This window comes from Lepidochelys kempii, chromosome 18 (assembly GCF_965140285.1).
Source record: "Lepidochelys kempii isolate rLepKem1 chromosome 18, rLepKem1.hap1, whole genome shotgun sequence".
NCBI classification, from domain to species: Eukaryota; Metazoa; Chordata; order Testudines; family Cheloniidae; genus Lepidochelys; species Lepidochelys kempii.
In genome coordinates, this window is record NC_136397.1 from 20034709 (window position 1) to 20056705 (window position 21997).

At 40.9% G+C, this 21997-nt stretch overlaps 1 protein-coding gene across 2 annotated transcripts in view; it reads right to left on the reverse strand.

Moving 5' to 3' along the window:
• Positions 1–1103: 1103 nt before the first annotated feature.
• PANK4 (pantothenate kinase 4 (inactive)) overlaps positions 1104–21997 on the reverse strand; it is a 29038-nt gene continuing 8144 nt past the window's right edge. The window contains exons 5-19 of one of the 2 annotated variants that reach the window (XM_073316276.2): positions 20317–20409; positions 17906–18059; positions 17524–17705; positions 15863–15944; positions 14472–14572; positions 12845–13000; positions 11837–11949; positions 10116–10203; positions 9218–9369; positions 7489–7544; positions 6783–6832; positions 5799–5906; positions 4671–4771; positions 3635–3703; positions 1104–1857 (exon numbers count right to left, since the gene is read on the reverse strand). In XM_073316276.2, the coding sequence (XP_073172377.1) occupies positions 1644–1857; positions 3635–3703; positions 4671–4771; positions 5799–5906; positions 6783–6832; positions 7489–7544; positions 9218–9369; positions 10116–10203; positions 11837–11949; positions 12845–13000; positions 14472–14572; positions 15863–15944; positions 17524–17705; positions 17906–18059; positions 20317–20409 (1719 nt within the window). In that variant the 3' untranslated portion in view covers positions 1104–1643. The remainder of the gene's footprint in view (positions 1858–3634; positions 3704–4670; positions 4772–5798; positions 5907–6782; positions 6833–7488; positions 7545–9217; positions 9370–10115; positions 10204–11836; positions 11950–12844; positions 13001–14471; positions 14573–15862; positions 15945–17523; positions 17706–17905; positions 18060–20316; positions 20410–21997) is intronic. The other variant, XM_073316275.2, reaches the window with a different exon arrangement.

Here is a 21997-nt window from a genome sequence, read left to right on the forward strand (position 1 = left end):
TTCTGTCTCAGCAGTCTATCAGTAAAATGAAGAGGTACTTCCTCACTCATGCAGCTGGTTGATAAAACTTCTTTTTTGGAACTGCTCAGGTGCAACACAGAGGGGTGTATAAGTACCCTAGAGATACTTACATGGAGTTGGGGTCCAGGTGCACTAGGATTAGGGTGACCAGACAGCAAGTGTGAAAAATCAGGACAGGGGTGGGGAGTAATTAGTATCTATATAAGAAAAAGCCCTAAATATCGGGACTCTCCCTATAAAATCGGGACATCTGGTCACCCTAAATAGGATACTGCTGCTAATTTAAAGTTCTATAGTGAAAGTCAGTGAAGAGTACGGAGTATCTTTCCTTGCAAGCTAATGGAGACTTCACCAAGCAGGCTTACGTTACTACAGATTTTCCACTATTTAGAATATCAGGAGCAGAGAAGAAACAGGCATCTTCTCGCAGGTATCCTTGGAGAATGGCCAGGAGGGAATCATTACCATTCACTCTGAATGGCTATTTGATGCTGAAGATTTGGCCATAACCCTCCAATTACTTGCCTTTATTTAAGGGAAACTGGAGCAGAGCTGAAATGAATTTGAGCGTGACCTGAAGTCACTTGTTACCCGGCGTGTAGGTACAGTGCTTTGAGCTGATCAACAAAAGCCAAGTAGTTTAGCATGGATATGTGTACTTTCGTACACATATCCATGCTAAAATCTTATTGCCAGGGAGGCAATCTTATTGGCCAAAATCTTATTGCCAGGGAGGGTTTAACAAGCGGAACAGATTAAGATAAGCATGCATTAGCTGATTGTGTCTTTAGGGTACAGGAATATCAAATGGAAGAAGAGAGTACATGGGAATTCTTGAAGGCCTTATTCCAGATTAATTCCTAGTCTAATTTAAGTAGCTGTATGGGCGAGGAATTGAGCTTGCTTTGGTTCAGTCTTAAAAAATTAGACAATTTAGCTGAAGAGACTGGTTTTCCTTAACCCATTTAGATGGGATCCAGAAGACTATAAAACCCAGGAATGGAGGTGGACGAGCTTCAGGAATTTAACTTCACCCTGCAGCAGCTGGATAAATCTTAGCAGCAGTAAGTTTGCTGCTCTCATTGACGATCAGGTCAGTTACTGTTCTAGGCTCCCGTGTGTCTGAAATAAACACTGCTCAGAGCTTGCAAGGAAATAAGTCTCTTCCTAGCTTAACAAGAGAGAATTTAGAAAGGTCTGAAGTATTTCATGAACTAAAATATTCAAATGCAAAGTCAAACGCTTTCAGCACTTTAAAAACTCTATTTGGTATGTGCTAAGTCACTGCTGGCATAGTAAGCAGAGATATATAAAAAGAGTTCATTGACATTTAAATATATTTCTATATGAATGTCTCACAGAACAAAAAAATAAAGTCTTTCCATCACAAATACTGCAGCATTAAAATAAACACTTACCAAAATAAACAGTGAGTGATATACATATATATTTTGGGTGTATTTTTTATATAATGAATATTGTTGCTTTAAGTCACAAAGCACAGTATAAATATGGAATTTCATGTGAATTCATTTTCCCTGTCGTAATAAAAATACATTCTTTACAATTAAAGTAAAACTAGTGCAAGTCCATTGCTGCCATACTTCAGGCCTCCACCCCAGTCACTTGCGTGGCACTTCATACTTAAAGATGACACTGAAGATTTTTCCGCCCAGCCGATCAGCCAACCATGAGTTTTTGATGACTGCAAGTTTGAGGCTCTCACACTGCAGAGCTGCATAGTAATTCGTATGGATAGCGCGGCCCATCCCTTCAATTATAACCAAGTCAGTCCTCCGCTCCCTGACCAGCAGGGCCAGGCCTTTGTCCAGCCGGCTGTAATGAGATGCAGATAGAAAATTTAATTGTCCAGTTATGTCAGTAATGGAGTAAGATCTGACTACACCTAAAACATAGGTTGACCTAACTATATTGCTCAGGGCTGTGAACAATTTGTCACCCTGTGTGACATAGTAAAGTAGACTTAACCCCCACTGGTCAACTGAGGAATTCTTCTACTGACCTAGCTACCATCAGAGGTGGATTACCTATGTTGATGGAAAAACCCCTTCCATGGGTGCACAAAGTATCTATACTACACCGGCATAGCTGCTATTACCTGATAGTCCATTTGGCTTGCAGAGAGCACCTTCAGGCGCTCCAGAGACTTTACCCTGCATGGCAGGCGGATTTAATGTCTACACTGCAATCACAGACTGTGGCTGCAGCTTGTGTTAGACATATCCTAGTTAACTGTGTGCTGGTATCAGGGAAGGCTACAGAAGCCTTCCCAGACCCTCAGGTAATTATTCCGGTTGCTAGCTTGTGCTATCATGGCTTTAGGGCTCCAGTACCTGACTTAGTGCCATCGAAGCTAGCTCAGGTATGTCTACACAAGCTGCACTCACTCCACGATTTCAAGGTAGATATACACTTAGCCAGACCATATAGGTGGTACCGCTAGCGTATCTACAGCGAGTTCTCTCCTTCCATCAGGGAAGGTTAGGAATGGTTGATTTGGTTATTCTTCCAAGAGGGCTATCTTGCTTTCCCCATGCATTGTTTCTTCTTTTAAAGCAATTAGTCCAACAACTAGGGGATGAGAAGGGAGCAGGAGACTCATTCTAGCCCATTTGGAAATACCAATTGAGAGAAACCAAGAGCCACAAAGTTACATAGAGCAGGGCTTGTGAGATGTCCTCAAGCTCCCTTCCCCCTGCAATTTTCTCAAGCCAGGCCTATAGTGCTCTAGCTGCCTTCTCAGAAGACAGGTAGAATGCAAGCAAAGGGTTCCAGTTAACTTCTTTAGAGAGAATGAGGTGCCAAGGCAACAACACGCAGGATAGGAAATAAAGCATTACATCTAGTTCTACAAGTGACAAAGCTGTAAGAAGTCCAATTGTGCCAAGTACAGATGGGGTCAGGATGTTAGAAAAAAAACAAGCACTAGTGGCATTCAGCTTCTCAATGGGCTGCTGGAAAGGATCGCTGTCTTTCTGCATCGAGTTAAAGATTTTACTGCAGCTTTGATTTAATCACTAGACAATAGGAATCTGCACGATGAGACTGAATCTTGGGGTTAAGTCCCCTTTTCTCTGCACCGGGGCAAGGACTCAAGTTAACCTCATGTATGGCAGAGAGCAGTCTGTGCTTGCTACCAAATCCAGTATATAAGGCACCTGTGACTGAGAAAACTACTTTAAGACAAAGAGCCGATCCAGGCAGAACTGCCTACAATAACTACAGGCTTAGGCCTGTTACCCTTAAGAACCAATTTTTCATTTCCGACAATAACCACCTGATGTAGTTACATAGAAAATTCAGAGTAGTTGAATATTCTGAGCCAAAGCTTTTAATGTTTAATCCACTTGAGGGTGAAAGTAGATATGTTTGCTGCAGCAAGAGAGAATTAAGATATCAGACAGACAGCAGGGACTGATCATTATCATCATACATGCTTGTCTGCAGGTTTCAGCAAGTATAATGGATTTTATAGAAATGCTTTCTATTGAAAGAGAGGTTGGGTGGTTACTGTACTAAAGTGCATATCTACCTCACTGCATGGCAAAGGCAGAGAATTTACAATACACATTTCATCCACTGGTAAACATACCTCAGATCTAAACATGGGGAACTGGAGCCTGTTTGTACCAACAGCAACCTCTCTTCCGTCAGTGCAGATCTTTGGAAAAAACAACAAACAAACAAACAAACCACATAATTTCTTTCGCTATCATCTAAACAAGGAAGTCCTGAAGGCAAGAACCCTTGGGAAAGCCAGGCCCACAATGCAGCCAGACTGGCATTAGTCTGAAACAACGCAAGACTTAACTCCCTCCTGCAGACCAGAGCCAAGTTCTAGCTTACTCCATGGAGGCAGATGGGGCAACCTACGCACTGAGGCTGAATTGTGAGTATCCAGACACATGGCTGCAGGCTGCAACGTACCCTGCCACCAAGATGCTCTGTGCCTGTTACTGAGGATTGTTTCTCAATCTTATGTACCTATTCAGGCTGAGTAGAAAGGGGGGCATTTAGTCATCCTTTTCCAGAATTTCACTCTAAACTTACTACACGATTATGAAGCAGTTGCTCGGACAGTGGGGACATATTTCACTCATGCAACCCTAGAAGGGATGCTTTGTACACCACATTAATATACATTTCTCTCGTTTCATAATTCAAAAAAGTTAACACCTGTAAGGATTTGAGTGGCATCATGTAAGAGATCCCCAAGAACACTTAAAATACATCTTTGGTGCTTTATCATCTTATATTATGAAAGCTGAAAGTTTGTGAATTCTAGCTTATTGTAACAGAGTAGTCAGTTTTGAATTTCCACTCAGTTTTCATTAAGTTTCATTTCAGTATTTCCCCATTTATTTCAGGTTCTGGTTCTCATGCGTTAGCCAAATGGGGTTGAGTAGGAGATACAATCATTACAGGAGGTTTCTCTTCTCACTGACATTTAAGATATATTCAATCTTGTGTATATCATGTATTCTACACCTTCAGCATGGACAGTATTTCCTTTTAAGGAAATGACGGGGGAGAGGGCAGGTCAAAGTGCAGAATCTAGTTTAAGTATTTATAAATGTGGTCAGAGCCTTTTTCTTCACACAATTCAAAAAAGGAAAAAAGAGACTTACTGTATAATGGGATCCATTGCTGCTATCCGCTCAGCAACAATTAAGGATTCACTGTAGGTAACATCGTTTAGTGCAGGGCCAGAGTTACAAGCCAATATAACCTGCAGCAAAGAGATCAGAAGATTTCCCCTCTTATCTAAGATATTCACACATTCATCAAAACGGGTGGAGGTGGAAGAATGTCTAGCTGAAATCTCAATTTCAAAGATGATCAAGGTTGTTTCATGTTCTATGGCTGCCTTCAATTGCCCCTGCCAAATTGTGGCTTTACAATGACATTTTCCTAGTTTTGGTTTTCCCTCCCCAATACAGCATGGAAGATCACCACCAGCCACAGCCGACACCCATGCATGCACATTTTCCCGTTCGAATAGTTTATACAAATAGATAGAAGCATGGTTTTTAAATTTGCAAAAACCAATGGTTGTATCAGACTTTTAGTGTATTCTTTTAAAGTTTATTCCACTACTGTCTAATACAACAACATTTTGGATTGGAGTTGCCAGTTTCACAAAGTTATTGCTTTTACCAAGACTTGCTAAACTTTCTCTCAGATACCCCTAGCTTCTCTTAAAAGGACTGAGGACCTCAAACCTAACAGCCATTTATTACTCAATTTACCCATCACCGTTTCTTACGCTCCCTGTCACCACACTCACAACTCCCTTATCAGTAATCAAACACGCAGTCAGACTAAACCCAACATTTAGTGTATTAAAAACAAGAGTGTCAGATTTTTACTGCCATTTAGTAACTCCTTAAACTGCTCCAGCACATTTCAACTAAAGAGATCATAGCACTTTTAATTTATGCCTCCCCCAAATTCCTCAGTTTCTCCTGCAGTAGGTTATTATTAGACTCATTTTATAGCTCATGAGACAGAGGCTGTGATTTTTTTAAGTCAGAGCAGAGATGAATCTAGATGCCAGGAGTCCTGACTCCTAAATTCCCTTACCCATATCACTTGGCCACATTCCTCCCATTTGGTTTATTATTACAATTTCTGGTGCACAGAAGTGCTTTAGCAGATGTTAGTGGGAAGTAGTGTTAAGTCTTTCACTATTAGTGAACACTTCAAACAATTATAAAGCCCATGAAGCATCCATAATCCAGAGTACTCAAACTCACCTCTGTACCTCTAGAGAGTAGCTCTCTGACAAAGGGGAAGACTCCTAAAATGATGTCTATTCCACTGTTATCTGCGAAAATTAAGGCACATTTATGAGGGGGACCTTCCTGAAAGAGAAAACCAGTGCATTCAGGGTTGAGTTGCCAGTTCTCATAAGTTCAATGACTAATTTGTGTTAACTACAAAGATTCAGATCAAAACCCCAGACTCTTAATATCCAGAAATTAATGATATCGTTGGCAAATGTCTGCATGGGTCACCATTATTTGGAAGCAGCTCAGCTCTCCTGCTGGTGAAGAAGGCTATACTGACACTGCTGGAAACAGAAGCCCTATCCATAGTACAAGCAGAGCAAGATTTCCACAACATAGTCCTGCCAACAAGGTTTAAAGTAGCTTTGAACTACCCTATTCCCTTAGAGGTAGCATCTTCAAACTCTGATCAATTAATCCTAGGCCTGTCAACTAAAGTGAACTGTGGCAGTTTGTCACATCAACACCAACTGAGGCTATGGAACAGCCAGAGACATTAACTACTCCATTGTCGCCACTGATCTGGGCTGCCTTAGTACTAGGAAACTAAAATGAAAAGCTTATTGCCTAGTCCCACTCCCCTTCAATTCACTCCAATTCTTAGGCTATGAAAACTTTAAAACCAGTCTTATGGTACTGCAATTCATGCTGCTTAAAGTATTTTTGTTAAACCCTGATTGAGGTTTTGATGAGGAGTAACAAACCTTTGTTTCGGGGTTTTTAAGTTGTAGAAGGCAAGTAATATGTTTTCCACTTTAATAAACACGATCACAAAATGCAAATTTGATCAGTAATTACAGAGCTTGAGGATATCTTTTTTTTTTTTTTAAGATGGAAATTTACACCTGAGACAGTGATTGCATTATGCAACTCAAAAGGTGATCAGAGTAATTTTTATGACTATTGCATAAATCTAAGTGAATAGTTAAAGCCACAATGGACCAAGCATACCTTTAGTCGTTGTATCCACTCACTGTAGGAATCTTCTAGCCACGGGCGCTCTGTAGAGTTGACAAAATCAGGTGGTTAGCATTTTTCCCATGGCAATCTTTGTAAGCATTGTTAGAACAAGTACTTATGAAAAGGCAGGTCAGGTTTATATATATCTGCTTTAACATTAAAACATTGGAGCTCTGGACGATGCTATAATATTAGATTTGTAGGTTCAAAGAATTCTTGGGCTCTTAACTGTGAAAGCAGATCAGTTAGTTTCCCTGAAATAGCACTTGATAAAGAATACAGAACAAGTCATAAGAGATTAGAGTCAGTGTCTCCAGTGACACACTGTTACCCCTCATATAGGATGACTACTTTCTATTTGGTGTTGCTAAGCAGGAGGTATATTTAGAATAGCAGGCAGGAAAAGACGGTTGACATTCAGGCAGAGTCTTTTTGCTGGAGCCTTTTTGCTCACTGGAAAAAAAAAATCTTACATGTTCTGGACTAAGAGGAAATGGGGCCCTGACATCTTTGGAATTCAGAGAGCAGCAATTCAGTGAAGTACTGTAGCATAGTCATCTGGAATAAAGACTAGACACCATTTATTTCATGTGACCTTCCTTGGTAGAAGAACTCTCTCCCACTAGACACTTTCTTGCCCACCTCCATTCTTATATTAACACGCACAGGCAAGATGCCACAGAATGATTCTCTATACCTTGCAATTTTTCCTTGGCTTCTTCAAATCCAAATTGTGGCTCAGATTCCAGAACGCTGCATCAGAAGAAAGATGAACAGGACAGCATTAAACAAGTTTGGACAGGGCATCTATGTGGGATAAACAGCTCTGCAGCTGAATAAACAAAATATCAGATGGGGGTTTTATAGCATCAGTTTTAGTGGGGGTGTGCAGAGATCCACTGGCTGAACAATAGGTGCTTTATATTATTTTTATAAACAAAAAATTCAGAGGTTTTAAACAAGAGCCCTTATGTTCAAAGGAAAGAGCTGCCAGCACCATGTAAAAACGTACAGGCACTAACAATAGGTTCTAGGGAAAGCATCGAATGGTAGCACCTATATTCTCATGTAAACATAGTTATGATTTATATATAATCATGACAAACTGCAAGACAAGCTTTGGATATTTTTGTACAGGAAGCAGTAATTTGCCTTGTTTAATTTGAAGACGACAGTAGAATTGGTATTGAGCATTTTGTCAAACTTTTAAACTAAGCCATTTTAAAGTTAAACTGGTTGACAACATATTGCAGACTTCTCCATCAGCTAGACATTTTAAGCAAAAACCTCCACCACAGTTAAATGGTGGTGTGGATGATGCGAATATGATGGCCTGGTTTAATTTCAAGTGATCAGCAGTGAAATGTTGCAGAGCTCTGCTGGGTTTCTCCACCATCCTTGACACCTTCCCCATTCCCATTAGATGCATAGATATTGCCTGCAAATCAATTCCCACCGAGATAAAATTCCTTGAGCCAGTTGTGAATGCCATTAACTTGGACATCTTCCCTTAATCCTCTCCTCTAAGGGAAGAGAACATGCACTGATGAATAGGTGGGTGACCAGATCTATATTAGTAACTACAGTTGGTCATTTTAGGAACTGAAATTCTGTGATTTACTAGGCTAAAATCGGATTGGCCATGGAAACATTCACATAATACAAGCCTGTTTAAAGTGCTTTCCAAAGAGTGTTTTCTGGAAGGGGTCTATACCAGTATAACAAGCTTATACAGAAAGCCAAAGAGCCAAATCATCCTGGCAGGTGCACAAGGTCACCTCCTGTTGGTTTTAAAGGGGCGTTTTGTATGCACATCTCCCAGAAGTCAGACTCCCTGGGTTTAAGGCAGCTAACCCTGAGATACTGTGAGAATGCGGGTATTCAGGTATCTAGTGCTGACAGGAATGAGGAATTCATTTGTGTGGGAGAGTTTAATAAAGGTTTTCCAGATAAAGATTTAGTCTGAGCAAAGTATTGGTAGATTCCCATTCTATCCAAACTCGTTCAGCCATCCCTAATTACAAACTACCGAGTGAACACGTAATACAGGGTACTAGGACAGCACAGAATAACAGTGGGAAGTACACATTCATCTTACAGGAACATAATGCCAAGCTAAGTGGAACACATATCCAAAACAGTGCTAAAGATGTCCACTACAAGCGAAGTGCGCAAACTTTCAAATGTGAACCTCTGTATTATTACTACTTCATTCAAACATTCATAGTGACATCTGCCCGTTTTAAGGGTTGGTAATGGTGAATTTCCTGCAGCACCACAAGTCTTGCAAATAAACAACCAGCATTTGAAGAAGGTGACATACAAACTATTCCATTAAAATTGGATTGGTGCACTTGAATTTGTTAAAAGAAAGATGGGATATTTAGTGTCTTAAAAATGGTGTTTTTAAAATATTTAGCACCTACTCTGAGACTGCTTTTGCTCCCCAGTCAAAGACATTCCCCGCAAGAAGTCCTTTCACCAGAGCAAACTGCCTCTCCTCCCAGCCTAATGAATCCAAAGATTCGATTACGCTTGGAAAACATTTTAACGCTATGCCATTTTCTTTCTGCTTTACCTGTAAGAAAGATATGAGACATTGGATTTATAGATGAAAAATTCTTACCCATCATTGGTTGCCTCAGTGCCAAGACCACCTCCAAGCATTCTCCTCTAGGTTCATGGCCTCTAATGGACCAACAAGTTACTGTTATCAGCATGCTTAGTATGAACAAGTAAAAATAAAATATCTCCTTGGCTGCTAATAACTGCATTAATGCTAGAAAAAGAGCACAAATTGCTATTGTTTCTTTTCAAGACAGTGACAGGACAATGGATCTTGGCCAGCAGGAAGAAGTAGTGTCAAGTGAGCCATCAAGAACAAAAAAAAACAAAACAAACTAAAACAACCCTAAGCAAAGGCATCCCCATGATAATCAGCCTTGCAAAATGCATGCATCCCCCTTATATTTACTATAAATGTAACAGTAAAAAAATCCCAATGATAATGATTAGACTATATAATTTGTATTCTGAGAGGTTAACAAAATATTTGATTTAAAAGGGTAAAGGGGTGCTGGGAATAGGGGAACAAGATTTTCTTTAGTTTAGATTGTAACAAAAATGTTCAATGCCTTGCAATCACCCTGATTGCCTTTCATGACCCCTGGGGGTAGCGACCCACCAGCTGAGAAACTCTGCCTTAAGCTATCCAGTCCCCACCTCCTCACCATGAGCAACTACCTACCTACATCAAGTTTGAGAGGAACCAAAAATATCTTGAACTTACATTTTTGTCCACCCTGTAAAGCAAGAAGGACTTACCTTTGAATAGGGATCTGGAAAGTTGAATTCATTTAGACAATGTTCCCGCGTATCCAACAAACTTCTAACTGTTAAGGTGCCGTAGGCACTGAAAGAAAGAGTGAGAATGGAGGATCAGCTGCTTCAGACAGTGGAGGAAGAATTGGTTCTCTCCCCATGCCCACCATCTTCAGAATCTGATTCTGTAAACTGACCCAGATGTAATACAGGTGCCACTTCACTATACCCTAGATTCACGACATCAGTCACTATTGTATCTGAGCATCTAAAGCAGGGTTGACTATTACACACAGGCTTCTTTTACTCCAGTGAGAAAAGTCCTATTTTAAAGTGGCAAGGATAGTGAAATTTTGACCAAGAAACTGGCCATTAAACTATTCTAATTACTACTTCTAGGATCATTGCCATATCTAGACCATCAAGTTTTACTGTGCAATAAAAATTAAAATGTCTTTGTTAAGTTCTAGTAATTGTGGTCAAATCAATATGGTTAACTAGGAGCACAGGCACCTCTGAGGCTAGGAAGGTATTACAATATAAAAGGCTACCATACATAAGCTGGTCCACTGCAGTTTGTGCAAGCACAATGAGACACAGTAATGATTAGCTGGACATCTGAATCTAGAGAGGGCCTTAATCTTATTTTTCATACTTTAAGAGGTAATGTATCAGTCCATAGTCTACTCTTAATACGGGCCAAGATCATAAAAAATGGGGGCCTACAGCAAGCTTTACTTATGGACATACAATGGAATGTTGATTCCTACTCTAGGAGACAGTTGTCGTTTTGATTACTTGGGATGTAGAAATATTTTGTTTCCTACTAATGAATCTGAGCACCCTATATAAAAAAACAAACCTAATTTCTTCCAATATGCATCTGTAACAGGGTGGCCTGCCTCTTTAAGGGTAAGGAACCCCCAGGCTAGCCAGTGTGTTCAGATAGCCCCACCTCACCACACCTGTGCAGGATGTAGGACTTAAAAAGGGAGGAAGCCCAGCCATCAGGGGGATGGCAGTTGGATTGCAGCTGGAGAGCTATCTCCTGTAGGGTGTCACTGGAAAAATAGGCCAAGCTCCAGGGAGGCAATCCATGGGCTCAAGAGGAACCTGAGAAGGATGAGAGGCTCAAGCCTGGAGAGGGGTTAAATATGCTTAAGTTAGCTTTGTTTGTTGTTTTGAGTTCTACTGAGTGGTCCCCAGAGATTGACAGAAGAGTGTCAATCTGTTAAATTCTGTTTGAGTTGGAAGGACTTTGGTGCTGGCTCACAGAGGTGCCAGGTGAAGGGATGTTGAATAGGCCAGCCAAGAGAAGCCAAATGGGGGCTTGACAAGTTACAGCTGGATTTGGGTTCCCCAGAAAGGGACTGAACTCTTAAGTGTGAGCTGGCCGGAGGGCCAAGTCACTCAGCCAGACCAACAAAGGGTCTGAACAGCCATCAGGAGGAGGCAACCAAGCAGAAGGCCCAGCAACGCTGCACCCAACCATGAGAGGGCACCAGCTGGTGAGTCACCTCTGTATGCATGGGGCTCACTCTGGGGTAGGAACCTATAAAAGCAGTAGTTTTAACTTTTTATTTCTTATGCATATGACCTAAATGTAACATGTAGGGAACAAAGAATTACAAAAGTGAGCTACTTGCTAACAAATGCATATTAAACATACATTTACTAAATCACATCTAAGTTAACTGTGCTCACTGGAAAAAGCCCACACTTACAAAGGCTGCTGTCTGAGTGTCTGAAGCTTATTCCAATACTTCTGTCGGAACTTTTCAGCTCGCTCAGCTGCATCCATAGAGTCTGGCTGACTGACCATAGCACGATTCACTACCTGGCAGAGAAACAAGGAGGCTGGATTGGAGATAACAAATGCTTCTACCCTCACGTGATGGGTAATGCAACAGTCTCAATGGCTGAAGTTCAGGCTTAGAAATATTTGTTCTGTCTTCTGTAATGTTCAGTGTGTCAATGCCAAAGAACTTTAGACTTGAGGTTTTCCCCCCAGATTCAAGTCATAGGTTGAAGGATATGCAATCAGAGAGGAAATAGGCATCTAAAAATAAGTGCTTACTATTGTTTGAATAATACAGGTGGGGGGGGGGCATTCCAGATAATCCCAAAAGCTAGAAGCATCTGATACAGTATTCTACCAGTCTGCTACAATAAAGTTCAAATCATCCGCTCTTTAGTTAAGATGCGGGTTAGTCAATTGTTTTTATATCCAATAAATTCTTTGGATGGGTTTGCTTACTATGGATACAGGAATTCAGGAGTGATTTATAAACACAGAATCCTTGAAGAGCATGACAATCATGTGAATTATTTAAGTTAGGCCAAACTGTATTCATCTGACTCACACCAGTAGTTCCACTGCAGTCAGCGGGACTGCTTAAAAGAATAAGGACAGCAGGATTTGGCCCTTTAGGCATGATCATCTTTGCCCTCGTTTGTTTGTTTGTTTTTTAAACAGGGAGCATTTTATTGTTTAGAAACCATTCAAAAAAGGTCACAAGAAAAAAAAATTCCAGCTATGCTGAGGTAAGAGTGTCCAGAGAACCTCCACCAATGCACCTATAAGATTTGCTAGAGGGAAGGCTCCATTATCCACCAAGTGTAACTATGTGCTCAAGTTAGCAGTTTGAGCTCATCCATGTCAGCCCACAGAAAAATCTATTTGCCAAGTCATGAAACTATTTAGACACACATTACTGCATTGTGACCCTTACCCCATCCAAAGCCTCCTCAAAGCAAGTGAGCCAGTATTTCCTGGCCATGACATCATCAGTGAGGTCAACAGTGTCAGGGATGTATGTGGATGGGTCCTTTAGCAAGGGTAGGTTAACAAGCGGTCGCTCCAACCGATCCATTTCGAACATGTCAAACTGGGAAGTGATGGGGGGAAAAATAAAGGTATTAGACTTCTCAATTAAATTAACTCAGAAACAGGCTGGTCCAGTAAGATTGATTTGTAATGGGACTAGCTCACAGAAGTTACAGCTTAGTGGACAGCTGCCTTAGAGTGTGCATAGAGTATGGTAAAGAATGTTTCCACAATTGTCAAAGCTTTGCCTTGACATCTTAGGAGTTTTCATTAATAAAAAAAAGCTTCTTATAATCTCCCTATTTCTTTCCCCTTCCCACAAGTTTCCTGGTAAAACGAGAGGTGGGATCATTCTGAAGGGAGTATTCAAGCACACAGCTTTCACTTTATTAAAATGATATTTCCCCCTCCATTTCAGTTCACACATTCCTGTTTGCTGCCCTTCCCCCACAGCCCTTAAACTTATAGAAAAACAACACTGAGGGTCAAATGTTTAACAGGCAACACACAAGCAGTTAATTCCACATGTACAAATATTCTGTTGCACAGTTAAAAAAAGCTAGCAAAGTGCATAGATTTATTTTTGCAAATGAACTGCATATTATGCACACAGTTACCTGTTCTCACCTACGTATGATATGTACAACTTGGACACCTACTTTAAATTTTTTGCCATGTCAGATAAGAACTAGGAAGCTTAGAAACTGAGCGCTCAAGTATTTCAGTGGTTTTACATACAGCCTCTGAGCACTATTGTGTATATGCTACTCCTTATCTAGGTATAGCAATAGGCAACAAGAATCTCGTGTGTGTGAATTCCCAGATTTTTTTATTTAAATATTCTTCTAAAATGTTATCCAAGATTGAGTGTAAATCATACAAGTCAAAAGTGTTCTTTACTTCAAAATTAACATTGACTGCGGCTTCTTTACTAAAGAATTCTACCACCATTCTCTGGAGAAAGAGTACACCACATACAGACAGGTTTTCCACCTGTTGAGACTCAAAATCAAGCTTATGAGTCATATGGACATTACTAACATCTGAAATAGTTCAGTGTACTCCTTCTACTGCTTTAGGCATGAGCTGTAGCAATGGCTACAGAAGAAACACAAACACTGGTTTTTGCAGGTCTAATTGAGGATCTGATTTTTCACTTAGTTGGTTTTAAAACATTGACTTGCAAATGTTGGGCTCTGTTTTCAAGATACAGATTACCGACTGCACATGCAACACTGCATGCACAACTGTTGGGACTCATTTGCATACACACTGATTTGCATGTGCAGTCTTAACAACTGTGATGACAAGACTGACACCCAGTTGATGGTTAACTTTCTTCGGGCGGGGTGAGAAATCAGGCTACAAATTATTTACTTGGGATCTTGAACTATTATTTAAGATGGGGAGGAGTGTGTGCAGGGAAGGTAGTTAGGAGTTTGATAGTTTTATTACAGTCCTGAAGTCCCATGAGGGTTCCAAATGATCTCTCAGGGAAGACAGCTTGTGGTCCTAGAAAGACAGTAACTTACCGTTCCACTTCTTGCACGTTGCATGGGGCAGAGATCGGGTGAAGTGCTCATAAGGCCAGAACTCCCAGCATAATTCTCTCCCCAACTGTACTGGTTGGGATCTGGAAGAACAAAGACAGAGATGCCATAAACTGAAAGTAAGACAGTCTATACCACAAGTGATTTTAATGTCTATATGCCTCTGTTTAGGTTTTAAATAAAGACAAATAGCCATGGAAATAAATGTTTTTTAAAAAGTGCAGTTACTCAACCATCCAGTTAACTAGTAATTTGGGGCTTCTTATTTACTGAATTCGGGGAGGGGCAAGAAACCTTAAGTTTCAGAAATGATCACTTCATCACTTTTTAGTAAAGTAAACTTTAAAAAAAAAGGGGGGGGGGTGTTCTGTCAAGAGAATACATTTTTTTTTCCCCCTTCTGGAATTATCTCCAAGCCCCTATTTTTATTTCCAAACCTAGTACATCTTCATCTTTAGAGCTATTAAAGTTCTTATTAAGAATGCATTGCAACCAATTAGTTTAATAAACTCTTTACAGCTATTTCTAGGAAGAATTGGCTCTTTTGATAAATTAAAAAAATGCACTAGTCAGAGTGTAGGATATACAGCTACAGAAGAAGAATGCCTTGTGTTGCAGGGATTCCTAGTTACTCTTCCCACACCTACAGAACCTCCACCAATTTACATAGCTTCTTAGGACCTTAGTTTTCCATCTCTGTAGAATGGGTATGAAAATTTCCTGCTTTACAGGACTATTATGAGGCTTAATAATTTCTGTGAATGCAGACATCACTGGATAAGTAAGGAGAAGTTTTATTAACCCCAATCTGTCTGGTTCTGTTCCCACCCTAACACAAACTGAGTGGCTTGGCCATACAGCAACTACAAATAGTAGTGACTAATCAGAGAGTGCAGCACCACAGCTCTATACTCAGCAAAAACAACCTGTAACTGAAGAATGCTAGGAGCAGATATGTGCTCTCCAATTATTGAGGCGTTTTTATGGGCAAAAGAATGCAATTTCATAATTCCATTATTTCTACACTAACACACTGGCCATATTCAGAAACTGTCCTCTCTGGAGCAGAGAGAAATCAGAAGCCTGGCTTCTCCCTCTGCCTTTAGAGAGGAGGTTGTTCTTGGCACAGTCATGCGGGGGAGGGGGAAGAGAAGAAGCAAATCTTCCAGGCTCCTCAAAGTGGAGCAAGGAAGTGGAGTAAATAGAGAGCTCCTTGCCAGAAGAAAATAAGCGTTTACAAAATAAATCTGTGCTGTTAATGGCAAACCTATTTGATTAACCAATGATTTACATGCAGCCCCATGAAAGAACCTTGGACTGATACTGACATTTCAGAACACTGCATATACAGAACATAGTGATGCCGTACTTACTGTCTTGTTCAGCTCCTTTTAAAAATGCCCCAATGGCTCCCAGGTAGCCTTCATGTCTCAGGAACAATGCCTGAACCTCTCCCTGCCACAATATGAAACATTGCATTTGGATGGCCCCTGATTGCTAACATGTACTTTGTCACTAATTTACACTTAACACAGATAAACCAGCTAGAATATTTCATTGTATCCATGCTACATTCCAACACACTTCAATAATTTCAAATGGTGCTGTAGGAGGCATGTTTGAAACATGTCTTTTCAGCATGTGCTACTTACACCTACCTGCCCAGGATTATGACACAGCCAGGGAACATGCAAAGAGGAATATGCAGTTTGTTCTAAGACTGAATAATCCTGGAAGTGTAATTAGCCTCTGCTTCAGTATAGAAAGCTACTGCAACTTCCCATGGAAAAGTGCTGTTAATGTCGCGGCATTTGGCACATTCATTCATGTTTGGCAGTGCATCTCTCAAATGTTCTAAACCATGACACTCGTTTCCTTCCTCTACTTCACTCCCTCTCACGTCGCACTGGCTCAAGATCCAAGCACACACTGGAATGTCCATGCAAATGGAGAGAGCCAATACACCTGCGCACGCACACACACTTTGCTAAACCAGTCAGGGAGATATTCACTCGTCAACACCAGAAAGCAAGACCTCCGCAATACAATGCGGGAATCTTCGTGCTAAGGAGGTGTACCCATTATCCACCAATCCCCTCACCTTCCTAGGCAATCAGAAATTTTGTGGAAACTGGGAGGGAGAGAGGGGGGCAAAATCAGCTCCCACCTAAAGGAGCTCACAAAAGAATGTTTTGCGTGGGGTACAGCAAAAGACCAGCAATGACTTCACAACTCACTTACACAAGTGGAGGAAGTTTCCTAAAGCTTTCAGCTAGTCTATAAAAAGGCATTGTAGGGGTATGACAAAGGGAGATCAGAGAGAAACTGAAAAAAGATCCAGAGACCCAACCCTGGAGGGTTGAGTTGAGAATGAAAAAATCTAAGCATTGATGCCTACGGGGTCCAAATACTATTAAGTTTATAAAGCCACCACACATGTAGACCAGTTCCCACTCTGGCAAACCAACAGATCTAAAACCAGCTCTTGGCTTTGGATTTCACCCACACACTCAGTTCACAAAACTTTGGAACTAGGGAAAGCCTCTGTAAAGGGGAAATTACACTTTGAAATGATTTCAGATAGCTATTTTAGAAGGAATGGCAGTTGGTATTTTTTAAAGCTGGTATCAGTTGCAGGTTTTATCTTAGAAGAACAATCGCACACTGAACTTGACAAGGGAATGTGAAGTTTAACAAGAGGAATTGAATAATCATGGTTAATAATCATGCGAGGAAAATTGAAAGGATCAATGCTAAGCAGCCACAGGACAACTGAGATGGTTAGAAAACCCAGACAACTACTCTGCATAACTATTTGCAATTCATCTTTATAGCAGTACTTGACCTTTAGTAAAGGATGGCCCTAGTCAGTGGCCATTCATTATTAATAATCATGTGTTACAGATTCACTGCATTACTTTGATCATGCTGCCAACTTGGTACACTTGAAAACAACTATCTTAAGGTCTTCCAGCAAATTGGGAAAGGTACCCAAGACTTGTTCTAGTGTTCCTGAGAGCTTAGTTTTTATTACCTTGGAGAAGAAGTTAATACTGTAGGTGATTGTGCGCATAGTGACTGGGTGACCCCGAATAAAGAATCCTCCGAAGTAAATTTTGTGTAGGTTATGGAGTTTAGCATAGAGGCAGGCAAGCTGTCCAATGTCATTACTGATCATGTGCAGTAAACTCTTTGCCATATCATCTTTAGAAAATTCTAAAGAAAGAAATAATAAAATACATTAAAAATGGTTGAATCATGCCCAAGTGGACATTCTCATCCTTTCAGTATTTGAAAGTGTCACAAATATTCACACAATCAGCATACTAAAGTAAAATGGACAATAGGCAAAAAAATATAGTATGATCTGTACAGCAAAACTTGGGCAGACTCCTCCCCCTGCCCTGTGTTGGTACCTTTATCTGCTGTGGCAGATTTCCCAAAGCTGCTGGCTATTAGATTTCCACTTAACCCCAGTGTCTGGTAGGCCCCACCATACACATCTTTCACCAGCATGTCGACATTTGTATGCTGTCCCTTTGAAGCAAGCTGCAGCAATTCATCAAATTTCTGAGGAAGAAAAGCAAACGAACAGTGTTACTGCAGGTTTTCTGGATGGCCAGATAATTTTGTCTGAATCTCAAACTTCTGCAGAACTCTTAGTAAGACCAGTCATTCAAAAAAACCCAGCCCCCACCAAACAGGCATTCCTTGTATTTCATATCACAGGGACTGACTACCCACCCTAATCTTAGAGCAGAGCTTCAGAATCTCCTATTGTAACCACTCCTCTCTGAATCAGACCTCAGATGACCAAGTGATCAAGTGACCAAGATATGCAAGTAACTGGTTGAAAGATGTTCCTCCTGAAGACTGGAAATGAGGAATGTGCGAGTGTCCTCCAAGTTTATTGCTTGCAACCCCTTAGGGTATTGCTGCTCTCTGGTGGAGAACTCCATCCTAGACTAGCATGGTGCGAAATGAGACAAATATGTACCTTTCACCCAAACAACTCCCATGAATGGCTCAGAATTCAAATAGGGTTCCATAGGCATATATAAATAGAATGTGACCCAGTATCCCTAGATACTTTGGATTCTATGTTTCAAGAAGCAGATTAGCAAAAAGCCTTAGCTCAGTATCCTTCACCTCACCCTGATTACAGGGATAACATGTTTCATAGACTTTAAGGTCAGAAGGGACCATTATGATAATCTAGTCTGACCTCCTGCACAACGCAGGCCACAATCTCACCACCCACTCCTGCGAAAAACCTCTCACCTATGTCTGAGCTATTGAAGTCCTCCAATCATGGTTTAAAGACTTCAAGGAGCAGAGAATCCTCCAGCAAGTGACCCATGCCCCATGCTACAAAGGAAGGCGAAAAACTTCCAGGGTCTCTTCCAATCCAAGATTCCCCAGCCAGATACCCAGTAAGTAAACTGTAGTGAAGCTCACAAGAGCTACTCTGGATCAACTTCTTAATACTCAGCCGTTGTTTCCATTCCTTTCCTTGTTACTAGAGACTGTTGGTGTAGCCTAGCAACCTTTCAGGTATCAGCATGAATAGAATTCCAGCCAGAGCCTGCCACATAGGCAGCGTACCGATCATCTACTCAGGATGGGAGGCCAAGTGGGCTTAGTTATAGGATGAAGTGGGATTATGTCTCAGAGGTATTTTAGTTCAAAAAGTAAAACTATAAAAGAGGCTGTCTGTCCAGCTACAGAGAACTATTAAAAGGAAGCACCAAAATAAAATAAACCTAGCAGCAGACTAGTCCTGCCTTTCTGGGCTCCCCCACTGCTTACAGTTCAGCTATAAACTCTGTTAGAAGTCTAGACATGTTACTCCACCAAGTCCAGTAAAAGAGAACTTGTGAAGCTCTGCTCTGAGACTAATAAATGTATCTGACAAAACACAGCTAATATAGACTCTTCCCTTTGACCTTTTGACAGGTTCATATGTAACAGTATCTCCTCCTGTATAAGCTAACATTTACAGTCACATGCATCTTGGGACACAGAAAAGCCACATGATTTAAACAGTTGAGTTAAAACACAGCAGTACCAGGTTAGGCTGTGGACTGGCAATTGGCCTTCTGGTCTCTGAACATACAAATCCCCTAAAATGCAACAGGAACTGAGCTACCCCTCTTGCCTCAGATATACTGCAATACTCAGGCTCTCTACTTTGCTACTCTTCAGGACTTTAGACTGAAACTGAACCTGGAGATCAGATCTCAAGGCGTGAGCAGCTCAATCATGTTGGAACACAGGGCACAGAAAAACAGGTAACATGGAGCAGACTACTCAAACTGTACACAGTGAGGGGAAAAGACCCTTCAAGAATAAAAGGGAATTGTACACTGCACCCTCTCCATGCAATCCTAGAAGCTGTAAAAAAAAAAAAAAAAAAAAAAATCCTCTATCCCAGGCAGCCTCAGCCTTTTGCCCACTTGACAGGTATTTCTTTATTGCTTTGTCCCCTGTGTTTCTAATGGGGCTTTTTTTGGTTTATTGCTTGGATTTATGCACCAGTATCACAAAGGATATTATCACAGCTCAAGGGCCCAGGTTTGTTGTTTAATAGTAGCAGCAGAGACAAGAGGGAACAAAAGAGCATATTATAACAGAAAATATAAAAATAAGCTGCATAGTGCATTAATGGCCATTTTAAAAAAATTTCTGTGGCAGAATAGTGATCCTTAATCTGTAACGTTAGAAATCATAATTCTCCACCAGATTGTTTGTTCCTCGTTTCTAAAGAGCAACACAACTGAAGGCCCCTGTATTTCCCCATTCTACTTTAAGTGCAACTGTCAAATACCTTTGTTTTTGTGAGTAAAGCTCCTAGACCCCAGAAGGTTCCCCCTCCGATTGAACTCCCTCCAATCCATTCAAATTTGTCCTCTGTTTCCACCTATGAGTCAAACACAAGTTTAACAATCAATCATGGATATAAGTATGAATTAATACACAACACACTTATAAACCGATTAACATATGGACTCCAAAAAATGGAAAGGATGCAAACAGTATGAATAAATGCTGTTAACAGGGCTGCTTAATGATCTAAATATCAGGTATGAAATATATAGACTCCATGGAACTACATGATCCAATCTCGGTAGGATCCATTTAGCCCTTTATCTTCAGCTACAGACTTGCTACATGAAATTCAGTTTATGGTCTTCAGGATGACTCCTTAGAAGTTGGAAGTCCTTTCTGCTCTATGGACAAACCAACATCTCACAGTATCTGATGTAAGAGTAGGGGTTTGCTTAAGAGCCCTGGCCGAAATTTCCTCCCTTCTTCTCCCCATATGTTCAGTGTGCCAGCTGTCCACTTGGCTGCCACACTCCAACAGAGGTGGCAGCATTTCAATGGCAAAATTCTCTTATGTAAAGAATTTGTAGCGTCCTTGTCTTTAGATGATAAGAACTGGGTATGTCTGCGCTGCAATACAATACCTGCAGCTGGCCCAAGTCAGCTGTCTCAGGCTCATGGGACTATAGAATTGCAGTGTAGATGTTCAGGCTCCAGCCAGCTGACGTGGGCCAGCCACTGGTATTGTATTGCAATGTAGACCTACCCACTTGTTGAACATATTCGTACAGATCACAGCACAATCTTAATTGAGGCCTTTGGGTACTTCTACCACAATAATTACAAAAATACAATAAGTTATCTATAAGCTGAGATTCCTTGCCTTTGTTACATATCCAAGTTATACTTTGAAATCCTACATGGCTTCTATAATCTCTCACTCTGTATCTGGCCCACTGGTTACCATATAGCTTTTTCTTTAACCCAGACTGCTTAGGGATTAGAACTACAGACATGCTTTTACAGAAAGAGTTGCTTTAATGGACTGAGCATGATTTTAGCCACTACAGATGTGCATAGGATAGTTACTAGATTTAATTTAGAGGATATTAACTATGACAACACAACCCTTGTCACATGCCGAGAGTTGGAAATTGTTAGTCACTAATACAACGTACAGTGCTTTCGATCATAACCAGTCCTCTAAAACTTCTGAAGCAGGGAAGCACTGCCACCCCCCATACCCACTTTATATACTGAGAAGTTCCAGCAAAGAAGTTTAAGGCAGGCATTCTTCTTCTGCTCACAGCATCCATCTGAAGACTAAAGGCTTTTCTACCCTAGAAATGCTACCACAGTGCAACTGCACTGCTGTACTGCTTCAGTGTAAACACTACCTCCACTGACAGGAGGGGGTTCTCTCTTCAGAAAAGGTAATCCACCTCACACCCCAGAGACATGACATGATGATGATGTAGTTTCCCAGTGTGGACCAGCCCTAAGCGTTTATCCATAAGTGGCTGCCAAAAGTGTGTTTTTGTATTTGTCATTTGCAGCTGCAGTATTACACTAGCCTCTTTAAGCACAGCATTATCCAACTAAAAGGGGACAGATGGTAGTGCAGTGGAAAAGCAGGTAAAACGTATATTAAGAAATGGAAGTCAACATGTTGGTTGTGGTTT